At 42.6% G+C, this 18,112-nt stretch overlaps 1 protein-coding gene across 2 annotated transcripts; it reads left to right on the top strand.

Annotated features, from left to right (window-relative positions):
* The first annotated feature begins 239 nt into the window (after positions 1-239).
* On the top strand, positions 240-17,654 carry si:dkey-3d4.3 (ras guanine nucleotide exchange factor F). 2 transcript variants are annotated; one of them, XM_046363275.1, is made up of 9 exons: positions 240-332; positions 13,561-13,786; positions 14,208-14,290; positions 14,427-14,505; positions 14,777-14,821; positions 15,160-15,280; positions 15,672-15,858; positions 16,539-16,646; positions 16,851-17,654. In XM_046363275.1, exons 6-9 carry the CDS (start codon positions 15,214-15,216, stop codon positions 17,383-17,385), a joined length of 897 nt encoding a protein of 298 aa, XP_046219231.1. In that variant the 5' UTR covers positions 240-332; positions 13,561-13,786; positions 14,208-14,290; positions 14,427-14,505; positions 14,777-14,821; positions 15,160-15,213; the 3' UTR covers positions 17,386-17,654. The 2 variants fall into 2 exon arrangements, with proteins under 2 accessions (XP_046219231.1, XP_046219232.1); XM_046363276.1 differs by lacking the exon at positions 240-332 and adding an exon at positions 5,559-5,717.
* The last annotated feature ends 458 nt before the right edge of the window (positions 17,655-18,112 follow it).

Below are 18,112 nucleotides of genomic sequence, written 5' to 3'. Positions count from 1 at the left end.
TTCATAGTGGCCTATCACGTGCTTCTGATCTTTTTCTCCTTATGTCATAGTAGCCTATAGTAGTAAAGTGGACATATGCAGATTACACTGACAGGCAAACATTTACATTTGACTGTAATATGTGGGTGCAAATAGTAGCCTACTATCACGTGCTTGCTCCAGTGCTGGGGAAGAGTTTATCATTTTTCAGTCTAGAGAAACACCCACACTTCCTGCTCAAACCACAATATGCCCCTCCTTCTGAATGAAATGCTCTTCAAAGCCCGGATGATCACTGCGGCGCAGCAAAACCCAATGAAGAGGAACGGGTGAGATATCGGCTCTCTAATCGGGTAATTTTGTTTTCTATGATGTAACTTTACATTTTCAATTTATAGACTATTCAACGATGCAGTAAGTGAGTTCAGCTTTGGCTGTGTAGGCTATGTAGCCTAGTAAAATGTAGCCTAAAAGGAAAATAAAATACATTACGTTTTTATTAGCTATTGAAATAGTGGTTTTGGTAAATTTTTCGTAAGGGTTTTATAATGATATATTTACACAATGAAACCAACAATTATTCTAATGCCATAAGTAAGACATTGCAAATAATCTATTCATTTTATTTTACACAATGAAACATTTCTGGCCAGTGACCGTGCTCACATCGGAGCTAAACTTTTGTCACTTGTGAGTTTCTCTTCTGGAAAAGACCCTTCATGTAATGTACTGTATGTAGTAGCCTAGGCAAAGGATATTTGTAGAATAAGTATCCTTGGCTACATATTGAGATTTAGGTGTACTTTTAATTTGACTGACTAGGTTGTAGTAGCCTATAACAGCATGAAACTATAAAGTCAGTAGGAGGAATGTGGTAAGAAACAGACACAGAGTGAAATAGCGTGCCCTGAGTGTTGAAATAACGGTCACGTGCCCCTCCTAGACGTTCTCTTCCAGAGATGTCAAACTTGTATTTTTCCATGATCTGACTATTCCTTCGATTTCGTAATAACAATGTAATAATAGTTTGTGCTTTGTAGTTTGTAATAACATCGCAACGCACTTTTCTTAATCTAAACCTTTCTAATCAGGGTAGGCTAGTTGATTGAACAGAGAAATAGAAGCCTCCAGAAAATCACTTGAAAACAGTTGAGATAGAAGAATATAATATAATATCAGTGAAGGAATTGACTATATAATTTCCTGTTCACATAGGGTATGCCTTCACACAGTCATGGGGCTGTGTTTATGCTTCTCAATTTAATCAGTGTCATATCATATTGACTCATTTACAATGATCTAAATTCAAGATAGAGGAAGATAGGTACTGCTTCCAATGACCTACTTGCTTTTTAGAACACAAAAACAACCTTGAAGTTGGGGGCCCCCCAGATAGCATATGAACATGTCATAAGCAATGGCAAAATGTGTAGAATTGCAGGAAATTAGCTTTAACGGTCGACTTTGGGCACAAAAACCGATCCAACTCCTTCTAAAAAAAATTAACCGAAATGATGTATGCCTTTGGTGGTTCATCGATGTGTCATTCTGGTCATGAAGGCTGTGACTGACCTAGCTAGTTCATTAGCTAAGCTAGCCACTTGTAGCTAGCTAGTAACTCCTCCAGTATTTGTTGATGTCATTTCACATGATTTATTTTTGGACAGAGATCAGTAAGAAATGGCACTGCCGTAGCAAAATATTGTAAAATGTAACCATTAAATTACCTGATATGGTGCATTTATCAGTTATACAGTTTAAAGCCTTTGTTTTGGGATTTTCCCCAAAGTCAACCTTTTAAAGTAACTGTCCAGTGTTTCCAGATTTCTATGAAATATGATCTAGAATTAATTACAATATGAGTGAAATAGTTTTCCTTCCAAAAATGTTTTAAATAAGTATGTTAAAGGTCCTGAAAAGTCATTCTGAAAGGTACTTTTTCTCTCATGGCAACTACCAGGAAGCTTGAAAAGACAGGCTGAGTGGGCGGGGAGATTATATTCATGAGTTCGCCTTGACTGACAACTCTTTGAAATGCCTATGTCAAGCAATTTGGATGCAGTGAGAGGTGCTGCAGTATTAATGATCTCAAGCAAATTTGGTGATACACAAAGCAACTCAAACAACATTGAAACTGCATCAATTATATATTTAAGCAATAAGGCCCAAGGGGGTTTGGTATATGGAAAACAGAAAGGAAAATGCCGCATAGGACTGTTCACCCCCACCTGGGATATGGATGCCTGATGAAGACCTAAGGGTCGAAACGCTGTTATAAATAAAATCACCTGGGAGCATGAGCAGCAGTGTGCAGCGTTTTCCACTCTGTTTTCCATGAGTTTGTCTACAATTCGAGCACCTGCGGAAAGAACCAGGATGTGCGTATGTTCTTCAGCTTTTGTTGGTGTAGGTCGTGTCTTTGGCTATGCCGGATTAAGTGATATGACATGCTATTCTATAAAATCATTTCTCTGTAATTAATATTACCTGATTGAGCTAATCATGTAAATGTAATTAACTAGAAAGTCGGGGCACCACAAAATAATATTTATAGAGCTGTTATCTTCCGAATAAACTCTTAAAGACCTAGTAATATTTTACATCAATAGCAGTCAATATTAATCGTCACCTTATTTCAGTCTCATCTGAAAGTTGTAAATTCTTGGTTATCTTCACAAACCCTGGCTAACAAGTTGAATCAGCAATGCAAAATTGGGTTTAATTATTTATTTACTAAATACCTAACTAATCACACAGAATTACATATACACAGAATGAATCATACCTTGATTACAAATTATGTCATAAAGGAAAACATCCCTAGCGGACGGAACACATATGACAGCTGGTTACACAAAGAACGGGTGTTGGGTTTGAGTGAAAGAGCAGGAAGACTGAAGAACAAAGGGAGAAGCGATGTCTCTATCGGGCCGTAGGCAGCTACTCTATCGTAAATACAGAATCTTATGCATTCTAAATTACTGGCCATTTGGAAAAGGAAAATGCAATAGATATTTACTCTGAACTGCGCTGCAATAGGTTGGTGGTAGACTGAAGACCGTGTTGCCCAACAGAGTCCTTTGAAGAATGTCTCCGGTGGAAACGTTGTAGTGTCGTCATTGTGTGGTAGATGGGATACTCTGTCTATCCTCTCCTAGCCCACATTTACAGCGGCCGCTGCTAACTCAACGGCTAGGAGGTATCACTTCTATAGTGAATAAGAGTTCAAAGTTCATACCATTCGCAGCCTAAGCTCATGCTGAGGTTGGCTTCATTCTGTAGTTATTATTTGAACCCTTCTGACATTGTACCGTCATCCTAATGTACCCGGAACAGGAGGTTACATTTTCATCAAGGACTTATATAGTGGAGGGAGAAGGGTGTGCTTCATAGTTTATAGCCCATGTCTCTTCACAGGAGTGGGCCACTGATTGAGCAGAGCCCTAACCTTATGAAAACCCAAATCTCTCATTTGGAAGCTAAAAGTACATTTAATCATTTCACCAATAATTTTATAGTTAAACATTTGAATTCCATAACAATTCCATGTGAATCTGATAACTATAAAGTGTAGACTTTCCGAGATACAGTTTAGGTCATCCTGTCATCAGTCATAATGTCTCAGATAACAACCGAACTGACATCATATTCATTAAGTACCAACGCATATTTTCAACTGGTTCTATTACTGAAATATGGTTCCTTTCCCTCCACTTGTTTGATGCTCCCAGACTCTCTGTTTAACAAAGGCTATTCAAGAGTCCCTCTGTAGAGTCAAGAGAGAGGGAAGGGAGAAAGCTATTTATAATATAACATATGCCATTTAGCAGACGCTTTTATCCAAAGCGACTTACAGTCATGTGTGCATACATTCTACGTATGGGTGGTCCCGGGAATCGAACCCACTACCCTGGCGTTACAAGCGCCATGCTCTACCAACTGAGCTACAGAAGGGGGGGAGGGGGTGTCATAAACCTTACCCAGAGGTCAACGTCATGACATGTGGTACTGTATATCAATCAAATTGATTTCAATCAATCAAATGTATTTATACATCCCTTTTTACATCAGCAGATGTCACAAGTGCAATACTGAAACCCAGCCTAAAACCCCAAACAGCAAGCAATGCAGATATAGAAGTGGCTAGGAAAAACTCCCTAAAAAGGCTGGAAACTAGGAAGAAACCTAGAGAGGAACCAGGCTCTGCGGGGTGGCCAGTCCTCTTCTGGCTGTCCCGGGTGAAGATTATAAAAGAGTACATGGCCATTAACTTGTTTGGGATAGGGGGCAGTATTTTGACATCCGGATGAAAAGTGTGCCCAAAGTAAACTGCCTATTACTCAGGCCCAGAAGCTAGGATATGCAGATCATTTGTAGATTTGGATAGAAAACACTCTAAATATTCTAAACCTGTTAACATAATGTCTGTGAGTATAACAGAACCAATATGGAAGGCGAACCCCCCCCCCCAAAAAAATGATTCAGCCTACCACTATTTTCAATGGCCATCACTTTTATTATAAGGCCAAGTCCTCCCAGATTGCTGTTCCTAGGGCTTCAACTAGATGTCAACAGTCTTTAGAAAGAGTTTCAGGATGGTTTTTGGAAAAATTAGCCAGAAATTGTAGTTGTTCTAGGTGGCTCCCATTTTGGCTGTAGTGTTTCCAAGTGTGTATTTTTCTCCGGTAAAGACAATAACAATTCTCCGTCTTAAATGTTATTGTTTATTTGTGTATTAGGGTACCTAAGGTTTGAATTATAAATGTTGTTTGACTTGTTTGGAAAAGTTTATTACTAACGAATTCATTTTGTATGCATTTTGATGGAGGGAAACTGGGTGGATTATTGACTGAAGCACGGTAGCTAAACTGAGTTTTTGTGGATATAAAGAAGGACATTATCGAACAAAAGGACAATTTGTGATGTAACTGGGACCTTTTGTAGTGCCAACAGAAGAAGATCATCAAAGGTAAGGCATTTTTTATATCGCTATTTCTGACTTTCTTGTCGCACCTGTGGATTGAAGTTATTCGACGTACACATCACTGACGATCTGAAATGGTCCATCCATTTACATTTACATTTACATTTACATTTAAGTCATTTAGCAGACGCTCTTATCCAGAGCGACTTACAAATTGGTGCATTCACCTTATGACATCCAGTGGGACAGTCACTTAACAATAGTGCATCTAAAACTTAGGGGGGGTGGGGTGAGAGGGATTACTTAACCTATCCTAGGTATTCCTTAAAGAGGTGGGGTTTCAGGTGTCTCCGGAAGGTGGTGATTGACTCCGCTGTCCTGGCGTCGTGAGGGAGTTTGTTCCACCATTGGGGGGCCAGGGCAGCGAACAGTTTTGACTGGGCTGAGCGGGAGCTGTACTTCCTCAGTGGTAGGGAGGCGAGCAGGCCAGAGGTGGATGAACGCAGTGCCCTTGTTTGATGAAGAAGGCCGAAGAAATTTGGCTTGGCACCTAAAACCCTCACAAACTTTTACAGATGCACAGTTGAGAGCATCCGGTCGGGCTGTATCACTGCCTGGTACGGCAACTGCACCGGGCGCAACCACAGGGCTCTCCAGAGGGTGGTGCGGTCTGCCCAATGCATCCCCGGGGGTAAACTACCTGGCCTCCAGGACACCTAGAACACCCGATGTCATAGGAAGGCCAAAAAGATCATCAAGGACATCAACCACACGAGCCATGGCCTCTTCACCCTGCTATTATCCAGAAGGCGAGGTCAGTACAGGTGCATCAAAGCTGGGACCAAGAGACTGAAAAACAGCTTCTATCTCAAGGCCATCAGGCTTTTAAACAGCCATCACTAGCCGGCTACCACCCAGTTATTCAACCCTGCACCTTAGAGACTGCTGCCCTATATACTGTACATAGACAATGAATCACTGGTCACTTTAATAATGTTTACATACTGTACTACTTTACTCATCTCATATGTATATATTGTATTCTATTCTACTGTATTTTAGTCAATGCCACTCTGATATTGCTCAAACTAACATTTATATATTTCTTAATTCTATTTGTTTTCCCCCCTTTTTTCTTTAAACTTTTAGATTTGTGTGTATTGTTGTGAATCGTTTTTAGATACTACTGCAGCTAGGAACACAAGCTTTTAACTACACCTGCAATAACCTCCAAATATGTCTATGTGACCAATAACATTTTATTTGATTTGATTTGTCATACTTTGGTCATCGTACTTCCAATATCATCAAATGTCATGAAAAACATGATTTTGACTCTTCATGACCTTTAAAAATAATATTTTATCTGTTGGAATTTTATTTTTATTTTTTTTATTTCACCTTTATTTAACCAGGTAGGCTAGTTGAGAACAAGTTCTCATTTGCAACTGCGACCTGGCCAAGATAAAGCATAGCAGTGTGAACAGACAACACAGAGTTACACATGGAATAAACAATTAACAAGTCAATAACACAGTAGAAAAAAATGGGCAGTCTATATACAATGTGTGCAAAAGGCATGAGGAGGTAGGCGAATAATACAATTTTGCAGATTAACACTGGAGTGATAAATGATCAGATGGTCATGTACAGGTAGAGATATTGGTGTGCAAAAGAGCAGAAAAATAAATAAATAAAAACAGTATAAAAACAGTATGGGAATGAGGTAGGTGAAAATGGGTGGGCTATTTTCCTATAGACTATGTACAGCTGCAGCGATCGGTTAGCTGCTCGGATAGCTGATGTTTGAAGTTGGTGAGGGAGATAAAAGTCTCCAACTTCAGCGATTTTTGCAATTCGTTCCAGTCACAGGCAGCAGAGTACTGGAACGAAAGGCGGCCAAATGATGTGTTGGCTTTAGGGATGATCAGTGAGATAATCAAATCAAATCAAATCAAATTTATTTATATAGATACATCAGCTGATATCTCAAAGTGCTACAGAAACCCAGCCTGCACGGTGGCTAGGAAAAACTCCCTAGAAAGGCCAAAACCTAGGAAGAAACCTAGAGAGGAACCGGGCTATGTGGGGTGGCCAGTCCTCTTCTGGCTGTGCCGGGTAGAGATTATAACAGAAAATGACCAAGATGTTCAAATGTTCATAAATGTAAGGCAGAACAGTTGAAACTGGAGCAGCAGCTGGCCAGTCCTCTTCTGGCTGTGCCGGGTGGAGATTATAACAGAACGTGGCCAAGATGTTCAAATGTTCATAAATGACCAGCATGGTTGAATAATAGTAAGGCAGAACAGTTGAAACTGGAGCAGGAGCATGGCCAGGTGGACTGGGGACAGCAAGGAGTCCTCATGTCAGGTAGTCCTGGGGATCAGGTAGTCCTGGGGCATGGTTCTAGGGCTCAGGTCCTCCGAGAGAGAGAAAGGAGGTAGGAAGGAGAGAATTAGAGAACGCACACTTAGATTTACACAGGACACCGAATAGGACAGGAGAAGTACTCCAGATAAACAAACTGACCCTAGCCCCCCGACACATAAACTACTGCAGCATAAATACTGGGGTGTGCCAAAGCACAGCCCCCACACCACTAGAGGGAAATCTACAACCACCAACTTACCATCCTGAGACAAGGCCGAGTATAGCCCACAAAGATCTCCGACACGGTACAACCCAAAGGGGGGGAAACCCAGACAGGCCGACCACAACAGTGAATGCCATCCCAGTGGAAAAAGGGGAACCGGCCAGGCAGAGACAGCAAGGGCGGTTCGTTGCTCCAGAGCCTTTCCGTTCACCTTCCCACTCCTGGGCCAGACTACACTCAATCATATCGTGAGCTCTATAGGAGAAAGCCCTGCCTCCAGCTGTTTGCTTAGAAATTCTAGGGAATGACAGGAAGATCAAATTTTTTGGTTCTAGTCAATTCTATGGTGTTGCAGCCAGTGAACTGAGATAAGGCGGAGCTTTACCTAGGGCTCAGGTCCTCCGAGAGAGAGAAAGGAGGTAGAGAAGGAGAGAATTAGAGAACGCACACTTAGATTTACACAGGACACCGAATAGGACAGGAGAAGTACTCCAGATAAACAAACTGACCCTAGCCCTGACACATAAACTACTGCAGCATAAATACTGGAGGCTGAGACAGGAGGGGTCAGGAGACACTGTGGCCCCATAAACACCCCGGACAGGGCCAAACAGGAAGGATATAACCCCACCCACTTTACTAGGAGGGAAATCTACAACCATGGAGGTTAGACAGGTACCAAACAGTGAATCACCCACCCAGGTGACGCACCCCCCCCAGGGAAGCCACGAGAGAGCCCCAGCAAGCCAGTGACTCAGTGTAGATGACCTGGAGCCAGTGGGTCTGGACCGACTCCTGGGCCAGACTACACTCAAATATGTAGTGAGGGCCAGCCGACTAGAGCATACAAGTTGCAGTGGTGGGTGGTATAAGGTGCTTTAGTGACAAAACGGATGGCACTGTGATAGACTGCATCCAGTTTGCTGAGTAGAGTGTTGGAAGCCATTTTGTAGATGACATCGCCGAAGTCGAGGATCGGTAGGATAGTCAGTTTTACTAGGGTAAGCTTGGCAGCGTGAGTGAAGGAGGCTTTGTTGCGGAATAGAAAGCCGACTCTTGATTTGATTTTCGATTGGAGATGTTTGATGTGGGTCTGGAAGGAGAGTTTGCAGTCTAGCCAGACACCTAGGTACTTATAGATGTCCACATATTCAAGGTCGGAACCATCCAGGGTGGTGATGCTAGTCGGGCATGCGGGTGCAGGCAGCGATCGGTTGAAAAGCATGCATTTGGTTTTACTCGTTTTACTCGCGTTTAAGAGCAGTTGGAGGCCACGGAAGGAGTGCTGTATGGCATTGAAGCTCGTTTGGAGGTTAGATAGCACAGTGTCCAATGACGGGCCGAAAGTATATAGAAGGGTGTCGTCTGCGTAGAGGTGGATCAGGGAATCGCCCGCAGCAAGAGCAACATCATTGATATACACAGAGAAAAGAGTCGGCCCGAGAATTGAACCCTGTGGCACCCCCATAGAGACTGCCAGAGGACCGGACAGCATGCCCTCCGATTTGACACACTGAACTCTGTCTGCAAAGTAATTGGTGAACCAGGCAAGGCAGTCATCCGAAAAACCGAGGCTGTTGAGTCTGCCGATAAGAATATGGTGATTGACAGAGTCGAAAGCCTTGGCGAGGTCGATGAAGACGGCTGCACAGTACTGTCTTTTATCGATGGCGGTTATGATATCATTTAGTACCTTGAGTGTGGCTGAGGTGCACCCGTGACCGGCTCGGAAACCAGATTGCACAGCGGAGAAGGTACGGTGGGATTCGAGATGGTCAGTGACCTGTTTGTTGACTTGGCTTTCGAAGACCTTAGATAGGCAGGGCAGGATGGATATAGGTCTGTAACAGTTTGGGTCCAGGTTGTCTCCCACTTTGAAGAGGGGGATGACTGCGGCAGCTTTCCAATCCTTGGGGATCTCAGACGATATGAAAGAGAGGTTGAACAGGCTGGTAATAGGGGTTGCGACAATGGCGGCAGATAGTTTCAGAAATAGCGGGTCCAGATTGTCAAGCCCAGCTGATTTGTACGGGTCCAGGTTTTGCAGCTCTTTCAGAACATCTGCTATCTGGATTTGGGTAAAGGAGAACCTGGAGAGGCTTGGGTGAGGAGCTACGGGGGGGCGGAGCTGTTGGCCGAGGTTGGAGTAGCCAGGCGGAAGGCATGGCCAGCCGTTGAGAAGTGCTTATTGAAGTTTTCGATAATCATGGATTTATCGGTGGAGACCGTGTTTCCTAGCCTCAGTGCAGTGGGCAGCTGGGAGGAGGTGCTCTTGTTCTCCATGGACTTCACAGTGTCCCAGAACTTTTTGGAGTTGGAGCTACAGGATGCAAACTTCTGCCTGAAGAAGCTGGCCTTAGCTTTCCTGACTGACTGCGTGTATTGGTTCCTGACTTCCCTGAACAGTTGCATATCACGGGGCTATTCGATGCTATTGCAGTCCGCCACAGGATGTTTTTGTGCTGGTCGAGGGCAGTCAGGTCTGGAGTGAACCAAGGGCTGTATCTGTTCTTGGTTCTGCATTTTTGAACGGAGCATGCTTATCTAAAATGGTGAGGAAGTTACTTTTAAAGAATGACCATGCATCCTCAACTGACGGGATGAGGTCGATGTCCTTCCAGGATACCCGGGCCAGGTCGATTAGAAAGGCCTGCTCACAGAAGTGTTTTAGGGAGCGTTTGACAGTGATGAGGGTGGTCGTTTGACTGCGGCTCCGTGGCGGATACAGGCGATGAGGCAGTGATCGCTGAGATCCTGGTTGAAGACAGCAGAGGTATATTTGGAGGGCCAGTTGGTCAGGATGACGTCTATGAGGGTGCCCTTGTTTACAGAGTTAGGGTTGTACCTGGTGGGTTCCTTGATGATTTGAGTGAGATTGAGGGCATCTAGCTTAGATTGTAGGACTGCCGGGGTGTTAAGCATATCCCAGTTTAGGTCACCTAACAGAACGAACTCTGAAGCTAGATGGGGGGCGATCAATTCACAAATGGTGTCCAGGGCACAGCTGGGAGCTGAGGGGGCTCGGTAGCAGGCGGCAACAGTGAGAGACTTGTTTCTGGAGAGAATAATTTTCAAAATTAGTAGTTCAAACTGTTTGGGTATGGACCTGGAAAGTATGACATTACTTTGCAGGCTATCTCCGCAGTAGACTGCGACTCCGCCCCCTTTGGCAGTTCTATCTTGACGGAAGATGTTATAGTTGGGTATGGAAATGATGTGGGCGTATCTCAACAACGGATTGGTGTGGATGTATACCGGTCATTAAAAATATTAATGTAGGTAGACTGATGGCCAGCTCATCCACGTCATCCTCTATGAGGAAATAACACATTTTTTAATCGGTCTGTTTGAGATACAAGTTTGAGGTGGGTTTTTTAAAGTGTTTTTTTCTCCAATATTTGCTTTGGCCACAAATACGAGTGTAGGATGAGTCAACAACATTATTTCGGCATGAGTTAACAGAATATGTAAGTGAGACTTTCACTAGACATTTACTTTAAAACAGCACATTTTTCTCTCTGCCCCATTGCAAAATGTGTGAAAATGCAGGAAGTTAGTTTTCATTAAAAAAATGTTTTCCCCCAAAACAAACTTTGGGTGTTGGGCGGACTACCATGTAGCCTTTCATTTACTGTATGTTGCAAACTGTTTTCAAAATGTAGAAGTGGAGAAGTTGCTTGTTGACCCCCACAATGAAATTGGGCAGGGGTCATGGCAATGTCTGCCTATGCCCACACATAGTAGTCTAGGTTTGCATCCAATTGGTGACAGATTTTCATGCGAATATTCTAAAATCTGCATAAAAACAATATTCACATTTTCCCACCAGAGATGTTTCCATCAACTATTTTGGGTTATATAGCGAATGTGCCAACACTGGTCATAGCACATGCACTCTAGCCAACAGCTGGCAGATACAGAGCAGGTATAGCCTACCAGGCCTACATGAGATTTTTATAGACAAGATAGCGAGATTATTTTTATTTGTTAAACGGCAGCCAAGCATTGATCATCATGTCACCAGAATAATATCAATATTTATTAGAAAGTAGCATCAAGCTCATCACCATGCACTTTCACCACCCTGTGAAGTTCATCATAACTTATTTCATCTGTAGCATAATAAACTGCAAGTCCTAGTGGGAGGATCACACGACATGTTATTGCGTGACATCGATTTTATAGTTATCATATCAAAATTTGCGTATAAAGGTGCATCATTTTTTGCATAATTCATTTTACTGACACAAAAAGATCCCAGCTTGTCAAACGTATTTTGTTTTGTCAACATTTGGAAAGTTTACGGACAAATCTGCTGTTTCCATCAGGCCTGTCGTGACATTTGTAATCTGACATGTAGGCCTACTTTACTTGCATAAAAACGTTGGATGGAAACCTGGTTTGTGTCAAGAAAATGTCTTACTTGTTTCACACTCAAACACCAAGTTAGGCATACCTAATTTCAAAATATGTCATCATCACTGTGAATCGTGAATGATAGGCCTAATTCTTCATGTTTTACCGGTGAAATGTCCAAACCTCGTCTGCATACCAATCTCATTGGATTTCAATCAGATTCATGGGAATATGATTTTAGATCTTCTTGAATTACTGTTTTGTGAGCGAATTAGACCAGATGTTGTTAAACTATAAACATTGTATTTTGTTTCAATCAAAGCTGATTTTGGCACATCTTAAAGCTAACCATCCTAAAATCTCACAAAAAATGTGGAGTTTTTTTTTGGTGTAACAGTAACATTATAGGCCTATTATGTCATGCTATTATATTCAGTTCTGTTATAATATGAATTAATTCTTATGTGATCTTGCGAGACATTGCTTCAGAATACATTTTCCAAAAATATTTTGACCAGCTCTGTGTAGCACTATACCCCTGGAGGGGACTGTGGATCTGTCTCTGTCCATTAGCTCGTTAGTACGTTAGTCACATGTGAAATCTCAGACAGCACTGGCCCAATGTTGATGAAACTTGGGTGAATAATATGTCTTGCCATAGAGATTCGTATTTACAAAATGACACTGATTGGCCCAAGGGAGAGCTGCATCATTCGTGGTGACAACATGTGTACTGTTGCGATGGTTACTTGCTGCTTGTTTGTACTATACAAATTAATATACACATGTATTATGAATACTCAAAAACCATACAAAGTACTAAGACAAATGTCTCTTTTTGGGTATGAAGCTGACTGTTCTGGTTATATAATGAAGTACTTGTATACAGTTAGCCTGGTCCCAGATCTAATTGTGCTGTGTATGTTTGGCCTGGCAAAGATGGCAAGACAACATAGCAGATATAGGCTCAGGCTATAGTCATAAGAGTGTGAGGAGTTAAAATAATGAATATGTTGCCTGCATAGGGAGGTCTCCTCCCTGCGTTACCCACAGAGTCAGGTGCTCTGCCTGTAGAAGGTGTCAGATGAACACACATGCATACTTCAGCAGCAACAACAAATGCTGTCTTGGCAACTGTGTCTATGTAGGACTGTCATCCATACGTTGGCGACATAATGGAGTGTGGTGGTGGCCGACTTTTGTGTCCTGACCAATGGTGTTGCCTGGGGTTGCAGTGCATTGTCTGTTATATTAGCTGCCTCTTCAAACAGGTTTTGTCACACCCGGGGACAGAGAAGCCCCTCAGAGAGAAGCATGACATCAGATACCTCACTGTTAGTTTTTTCCTGAGGATAATAGTTCATTGAACATTTTTTTTCTTGCAGCTGCAGAGGGATGGGAGGGATGGCAGACATTAAGCACTTCACATGACAAGATCTGTTCCAGGATAGGATAGAATTACAAGACCAATTAATAGAAGGATTATGACATACTGCCAGGGATGACCCAAAACAACAGGTTCACTGTTATCTGAAGAGACCGGTAGTGGTCAATCAAATTTCATACGGACTGTTTTGGTTAAATATTTCTTCACTGTGTCCATTGAATCTCTTTCCAAAGACAACAACTAAGGAGAACAGTCACATGACACCTGTAGTGATTAGTGGTTGACAACTAGTGTTGCTGTGCCCTATTCTTCACCATGCAGTCATTTTCCTGAGGAGAATAGCAGCCCAATGACAGCTGAGATTGAGGATGCCCTAGTATGAGCCGGAGGAGCAGTAGCAGCCCCAGCCTGTGGACCGTACTGCCTCAGAGTGGCCCTGCACCATGTGAACGCTACAAGCACGCCTGCTGCTCCTACGGGGACAGTGTCTTTGTGTTGGGAGGGAGGGAGAGCCACTCGCTCAGGGACTTCTGGAGGTATAATGTTGGTAAGTGACTAGTCTCTGGTGATAGGCTGTTAATATAGCTGGCCAGCATGCAGGCAATATTTTCTTCTAGGTTCATTAAAAGATTAGTAAGTGTCAGATACACTATACTTTTTCTAAGTCATAAGACCGCAGAGGGAAACGAATAGAATGGGGATGAAACAGGGAAGAGAGACTGACGGACGCACCAATCAAACGACAAACTGACAGTTCCAAAAAGATTAGTAAGGCCTCTGTCAGAAACTATACTTTTTCTAAGTCATAATTATTATAACTGTGTTTATATTGTGACCTGGTCTGCTACAAACTGTATATGTCAGTTATGTAGAATGTGATTCAATCATGTTATAACAGTGTTATACAGTGATGTTGTTACACATTAGGAATGTTTGTATGGACCTAACCACTGTGTGTGTCTATGTAGTACGCAATGAGTGGACAGAGTTGGACTGTAGCTGTGAGGCAGCACCTGAGGAGCTACAGGAACATTCCATGGTGGCCGATCAGGTAGGGTTCTATCTATGTCATCTGTATGGTTATATCAAGGTAATATCAATGTCATTGTATCTCAGACTGCTTAGCATTGCTTTAATTGGTAGGCTTCATGTAGCTCAATGTTGATTGTAAATCATTATCTTTACAGGGTGTTCTGTATGTCTTCGGTGGAATGATTGATTCTGCGTACACTATATGGAAAACACCCCTCTGGGTGTTTGATATTGGTAAATCCACTGTGGGCAACATACACCTCAATAACTACTGACATCATAATGATCCAACAACATCCCAAACACTTCTACTCCTCGCAAGAAAGAAGTGTTAAAACATGTTCAAACTTGCATCTGGCATTTAAAATCCTACCTGACAACATAAAAAGTTGGTACTAGCTCACAGTTCTCATAGGGAGTGACGGCAAAGAAAAGCTGCCATTCTGCCTTTGTTTCTCTGTGAGTCCTGCACAGTTGTCAGTGTCCTTTCTCATATCTCTTGCAGTGAAAGAGCAGTGGGTGTCCTGGCAGGATAGGAACCCCCCCTCAGGTATGTAATGTAAAAGTAAATGCTCCATATACCAGGGAAATTGAGAGTGATAATGTAACCATGCTCATTTTCCACAGCTCGCACAAATGCACCACTATAAATTATTAAAAGAACAGTACATATTAATTTGTATACCCTCTCATATCAAGTACGGTTTTAACTGCAATGAATGAAAAACAGAATCAATTGATTAACTAAATGTAACAACAGCATACGGCAGCTCTATAAACTGGCCCATAGCATGATTAATAGTAATAGCTGATCAAGTACGGTTCCCATGCTTTGTACTGATATTGATGACATCCCTCATGGCCGTCCATATGCTAACATGTTAACAGAATCAGGTGCCAGTCAACAGGAAGGGCCACAGTGCCGTGGTGTTTAGCTCTGCCATGTACATCTACGGAGGATACATTGACATGAAAGCCTCATCACAGGAGTTTTGGAAGTTAGAATTTGGTGAGTTAGACGTTTTCTATGGATAGATCATTTGGTTTTCGTGATTATCATTTAATAACAACGCATTACTGTCACATTTCCAGAGAAAACAATAATGATATCCAGTCATGATATCATTATTGTTTTCTCTGGAAATGTGACAGCAATGCGTTGTTATTAAATGACTGGAATATGTTTTGAATTTACCAACACTTCACTTAACACTGTATTGTGTGTGTGTGTGTGTGTGTGTGTGTGTGTGTGTGTGTGTGTGTGTGTGTGTGTGTGTGTGTGTGTGTGTGTGTGTGTGTGTGTGTGTGTGTGTGTGTGTGTGTGTGTGTGTGTGTGTGTGTGTGTGTGTGTGTGTGTGTGTGTGTGTGTGTGTGTGTGTGTGTGTGTGTGTGTGTGTCAGACACTATGTTGTGGTCCCTGCTGGACTGTACCCAGACAGAGGTGGGTCCAGGTCCCAGACACAGCCACTCTGCCATGACACACCTGGACTGCATGTACCTTTTCGGGGGTCTGAGAGGCCTGAGGGAGCAGAGGGATCTGTGGAGATGGAACTCTACCAGTCATTCCTGGAGCTGTCTCAATGCCACGTGAGTGATCTCTGCTCCCTCTTTATTTGTCTCTGTCTCTATCTCTCTCTCTCTCTCTGCCTCTGGGGTTTCACTGGATACTACAGATTTATGAAAATAGTTTTCAAGGGTTCAGGCTCTGACAACTTTCAATATCCTTATGGAGGATACTTTTAGGACTGTTCCATTGGCTCCATTGTACTGGGTAAGCTAAGTCAAGCTCTGGTCAAGTATTTGAAAGAATTTGAGATAATGTATTTGACCCAGGTCTGTTTCAGGCACTGACAACCTCAACAGCCTTATGGAGGGCAATATCATGTCAATTATAATGTCTCTTTATGGGCTCAGTTATTTTGTGTGGCAATTTGTTCAGCGCTTTTACTCTCAACAGGAAATGCAAAACAGCTGAAACCAGACAATGTTATCTGGCGCCGAGCCACCAGATTCATTTGCTTAACCTGTAGCTTTAACCTCTCACAAACCTCTATCATCATTCACTATTAATTGTTATGTTTGAATAAATCATTGGGATTGTGCAGTTTATGTACACACAGCACATTAAGTAAATCAGCAATCTAAGTGATGTTATCTTTTCCACACAAAGCAAAAAAACTAACAATAGACGAATTGTGTTGCTTGTTGAACAATGCGTTGTGTTGTTTTTCCTTCCTTCCTGTCTGTCCTGTGGATGTGTTATACAGATCAGGCCCCCCTAAGCTGGTGGGCCACTCAACTGTGGTCTACCGGGACAGCATGCTTCTGTTTGGAGGAGGAGAGAGCCAGCACACACCCAGGAGCTGTCTATGGAGGTACAGCTTCTCCATTCAGACTCTTCACATTTTGAATGGAGTTTCTATCGTAAATGGTGGTGTAAGAGAAATAGCGTCCTAAATAATAGTAATAACTATAAGTCAGAAGTAAGAGAAATATCTAGAGTGTGCTTGCTGAAGCAAGCTACACTGAATATATAATAATATAAGATATGCCATTTAGCAAATGTGTTTTATCCACAGGTACAGCTTCACCACCCAGACCTGGGGGAAGCTAGCCGTGCTACCCGGCTCCAACCCACCTCCCCACAGGATCTACCACTGCTGTGCTGGCCTGGGCCCTAGCTACCAGCCTTCCGTGACCACAACCACCAGCACCACCCTGATCCCCAGCACCACCATCAGAAACAGACTTGACAGCAAGATACGGCCGTTCAAGAACAAATGCTTCCCATCCTCCTCAAAGACAGAGGGCACTATAGAGCTGGAGACATTTAGTAGCTCAGAGAAGCTATTGACTGAAGTGGAGGACTATTGTAATGGTCTAAGTGGGAATGACACTCAGCGGTTTGGGAATTGTCTGACCTTTGAGAACCAGGAGGCCTTCAGTAAGCAGTGGAGCTGTGAGAATATAGAGGAGGATGGTCCAGGTAAACCAGAGGAGAGCCATGAGAGCATAGCACAAAACCTGCCTGATTTGCTACTGGTGCTGGGGGGAAAGCCCTTAGTTAGACACACGGTCATCTCTGTGTGGCAGATGACATTGGCTGACTTCTGAGCTTTGAGAGAAGGAATGGCATTTTATAAACTACAGTGCCTTGGAGAGTATTCATCCCCCTTAGTGTATTTCCTATTTTGTTGCGTTACAACCTGTAATTTAAATAGATTTTTGACGGGATTTCTTGTAATGGACATACACCAAATAGTCCAAATTGGTGAAGTGAAATGAAAAAGATTACTTGTTTCAAAAATAAATTAAAAAATGGAAAAGTGGTGCATATGTATTCACCCCATTTGCTATGAAGCCCCTAAATAAGATCTGGTGCAACCAATTACCTTCAGAAGTCACATAATTAGTTAAATAAAGTACACCTGTGTGCAATCTAAGTGTCACATGATCTGTCACATGATCTCAGTATATATACACACCTGTTCTGAAAGGCCCAAGAGTCTGCAACACCACCAAGCAAGCGGCACTATGAAGACCAAGGAGCTCTCCAAACAGGTCAGAGACAAAGTTGTGGAGAAGTACAGATCAGGGTTGGGTTATAAAACAATATCTGAAACTTTGAACATCCCACGGTGCACTAGTTAATCCATTATTAAAAAATGGAAAAAATATCGCACCACAACAAACCTGCCAAGAGAGGGCCGCCCACCAAAACTCATGGACCAGGCAAGGAGGGCATTAATTAGAGAGGCAACAAAGAGACCAAAAATAACCCTGAAGGAGCTGCAAAGCGCCACAGTGGAGATTGGAGTATCTGTACATAGGACCACGTTAA

Source organism: Oncorhynchus gorbuscha, linkage group LG09, assembly GCF_021184085.1.
Source record: "Oncorhynchus gorbuscha isolate QuinsamMale2020 ecotype Even-year linkage group LG09, OgorEven_v1.0, whole genome shotgun sequence".
NCBI lineage: Eukaryota > Metazoa > Chordata > Actinopteri > Salmoniformes > Salmonidae > Oncorhynchus > Oncorhynchus gorbuscha.
This window is presented reverse-complemented; position numbering and strand designations above follow the sequence as displayed.

Excerpts from the sequence above, each read along its gene's own strand:
- si:dkey-3d4.3 (XM_046363275.1), top strand. The coding sequence starts at position 15,214 with ATGTACATCTACGGAGGATACATTGACATGAAAGCCTCATCACAGGAG. Across the intron at positions 15,859-16,538 it reads TGGAGCTGTCTCAATGCCAC|ATCAGGCCCCCCTAAGCTGG; the intron begins GTGAGTGATCTC and ends TGTGTTATACAG. Across the intron at positions 16,647-16,850 it reads CCCAGGAGCTGTCTATGGAG|GTACAGCTTCACCACCCAGA; the intron begins GTACAGCTTCTC and ends TTTTATCCACAG.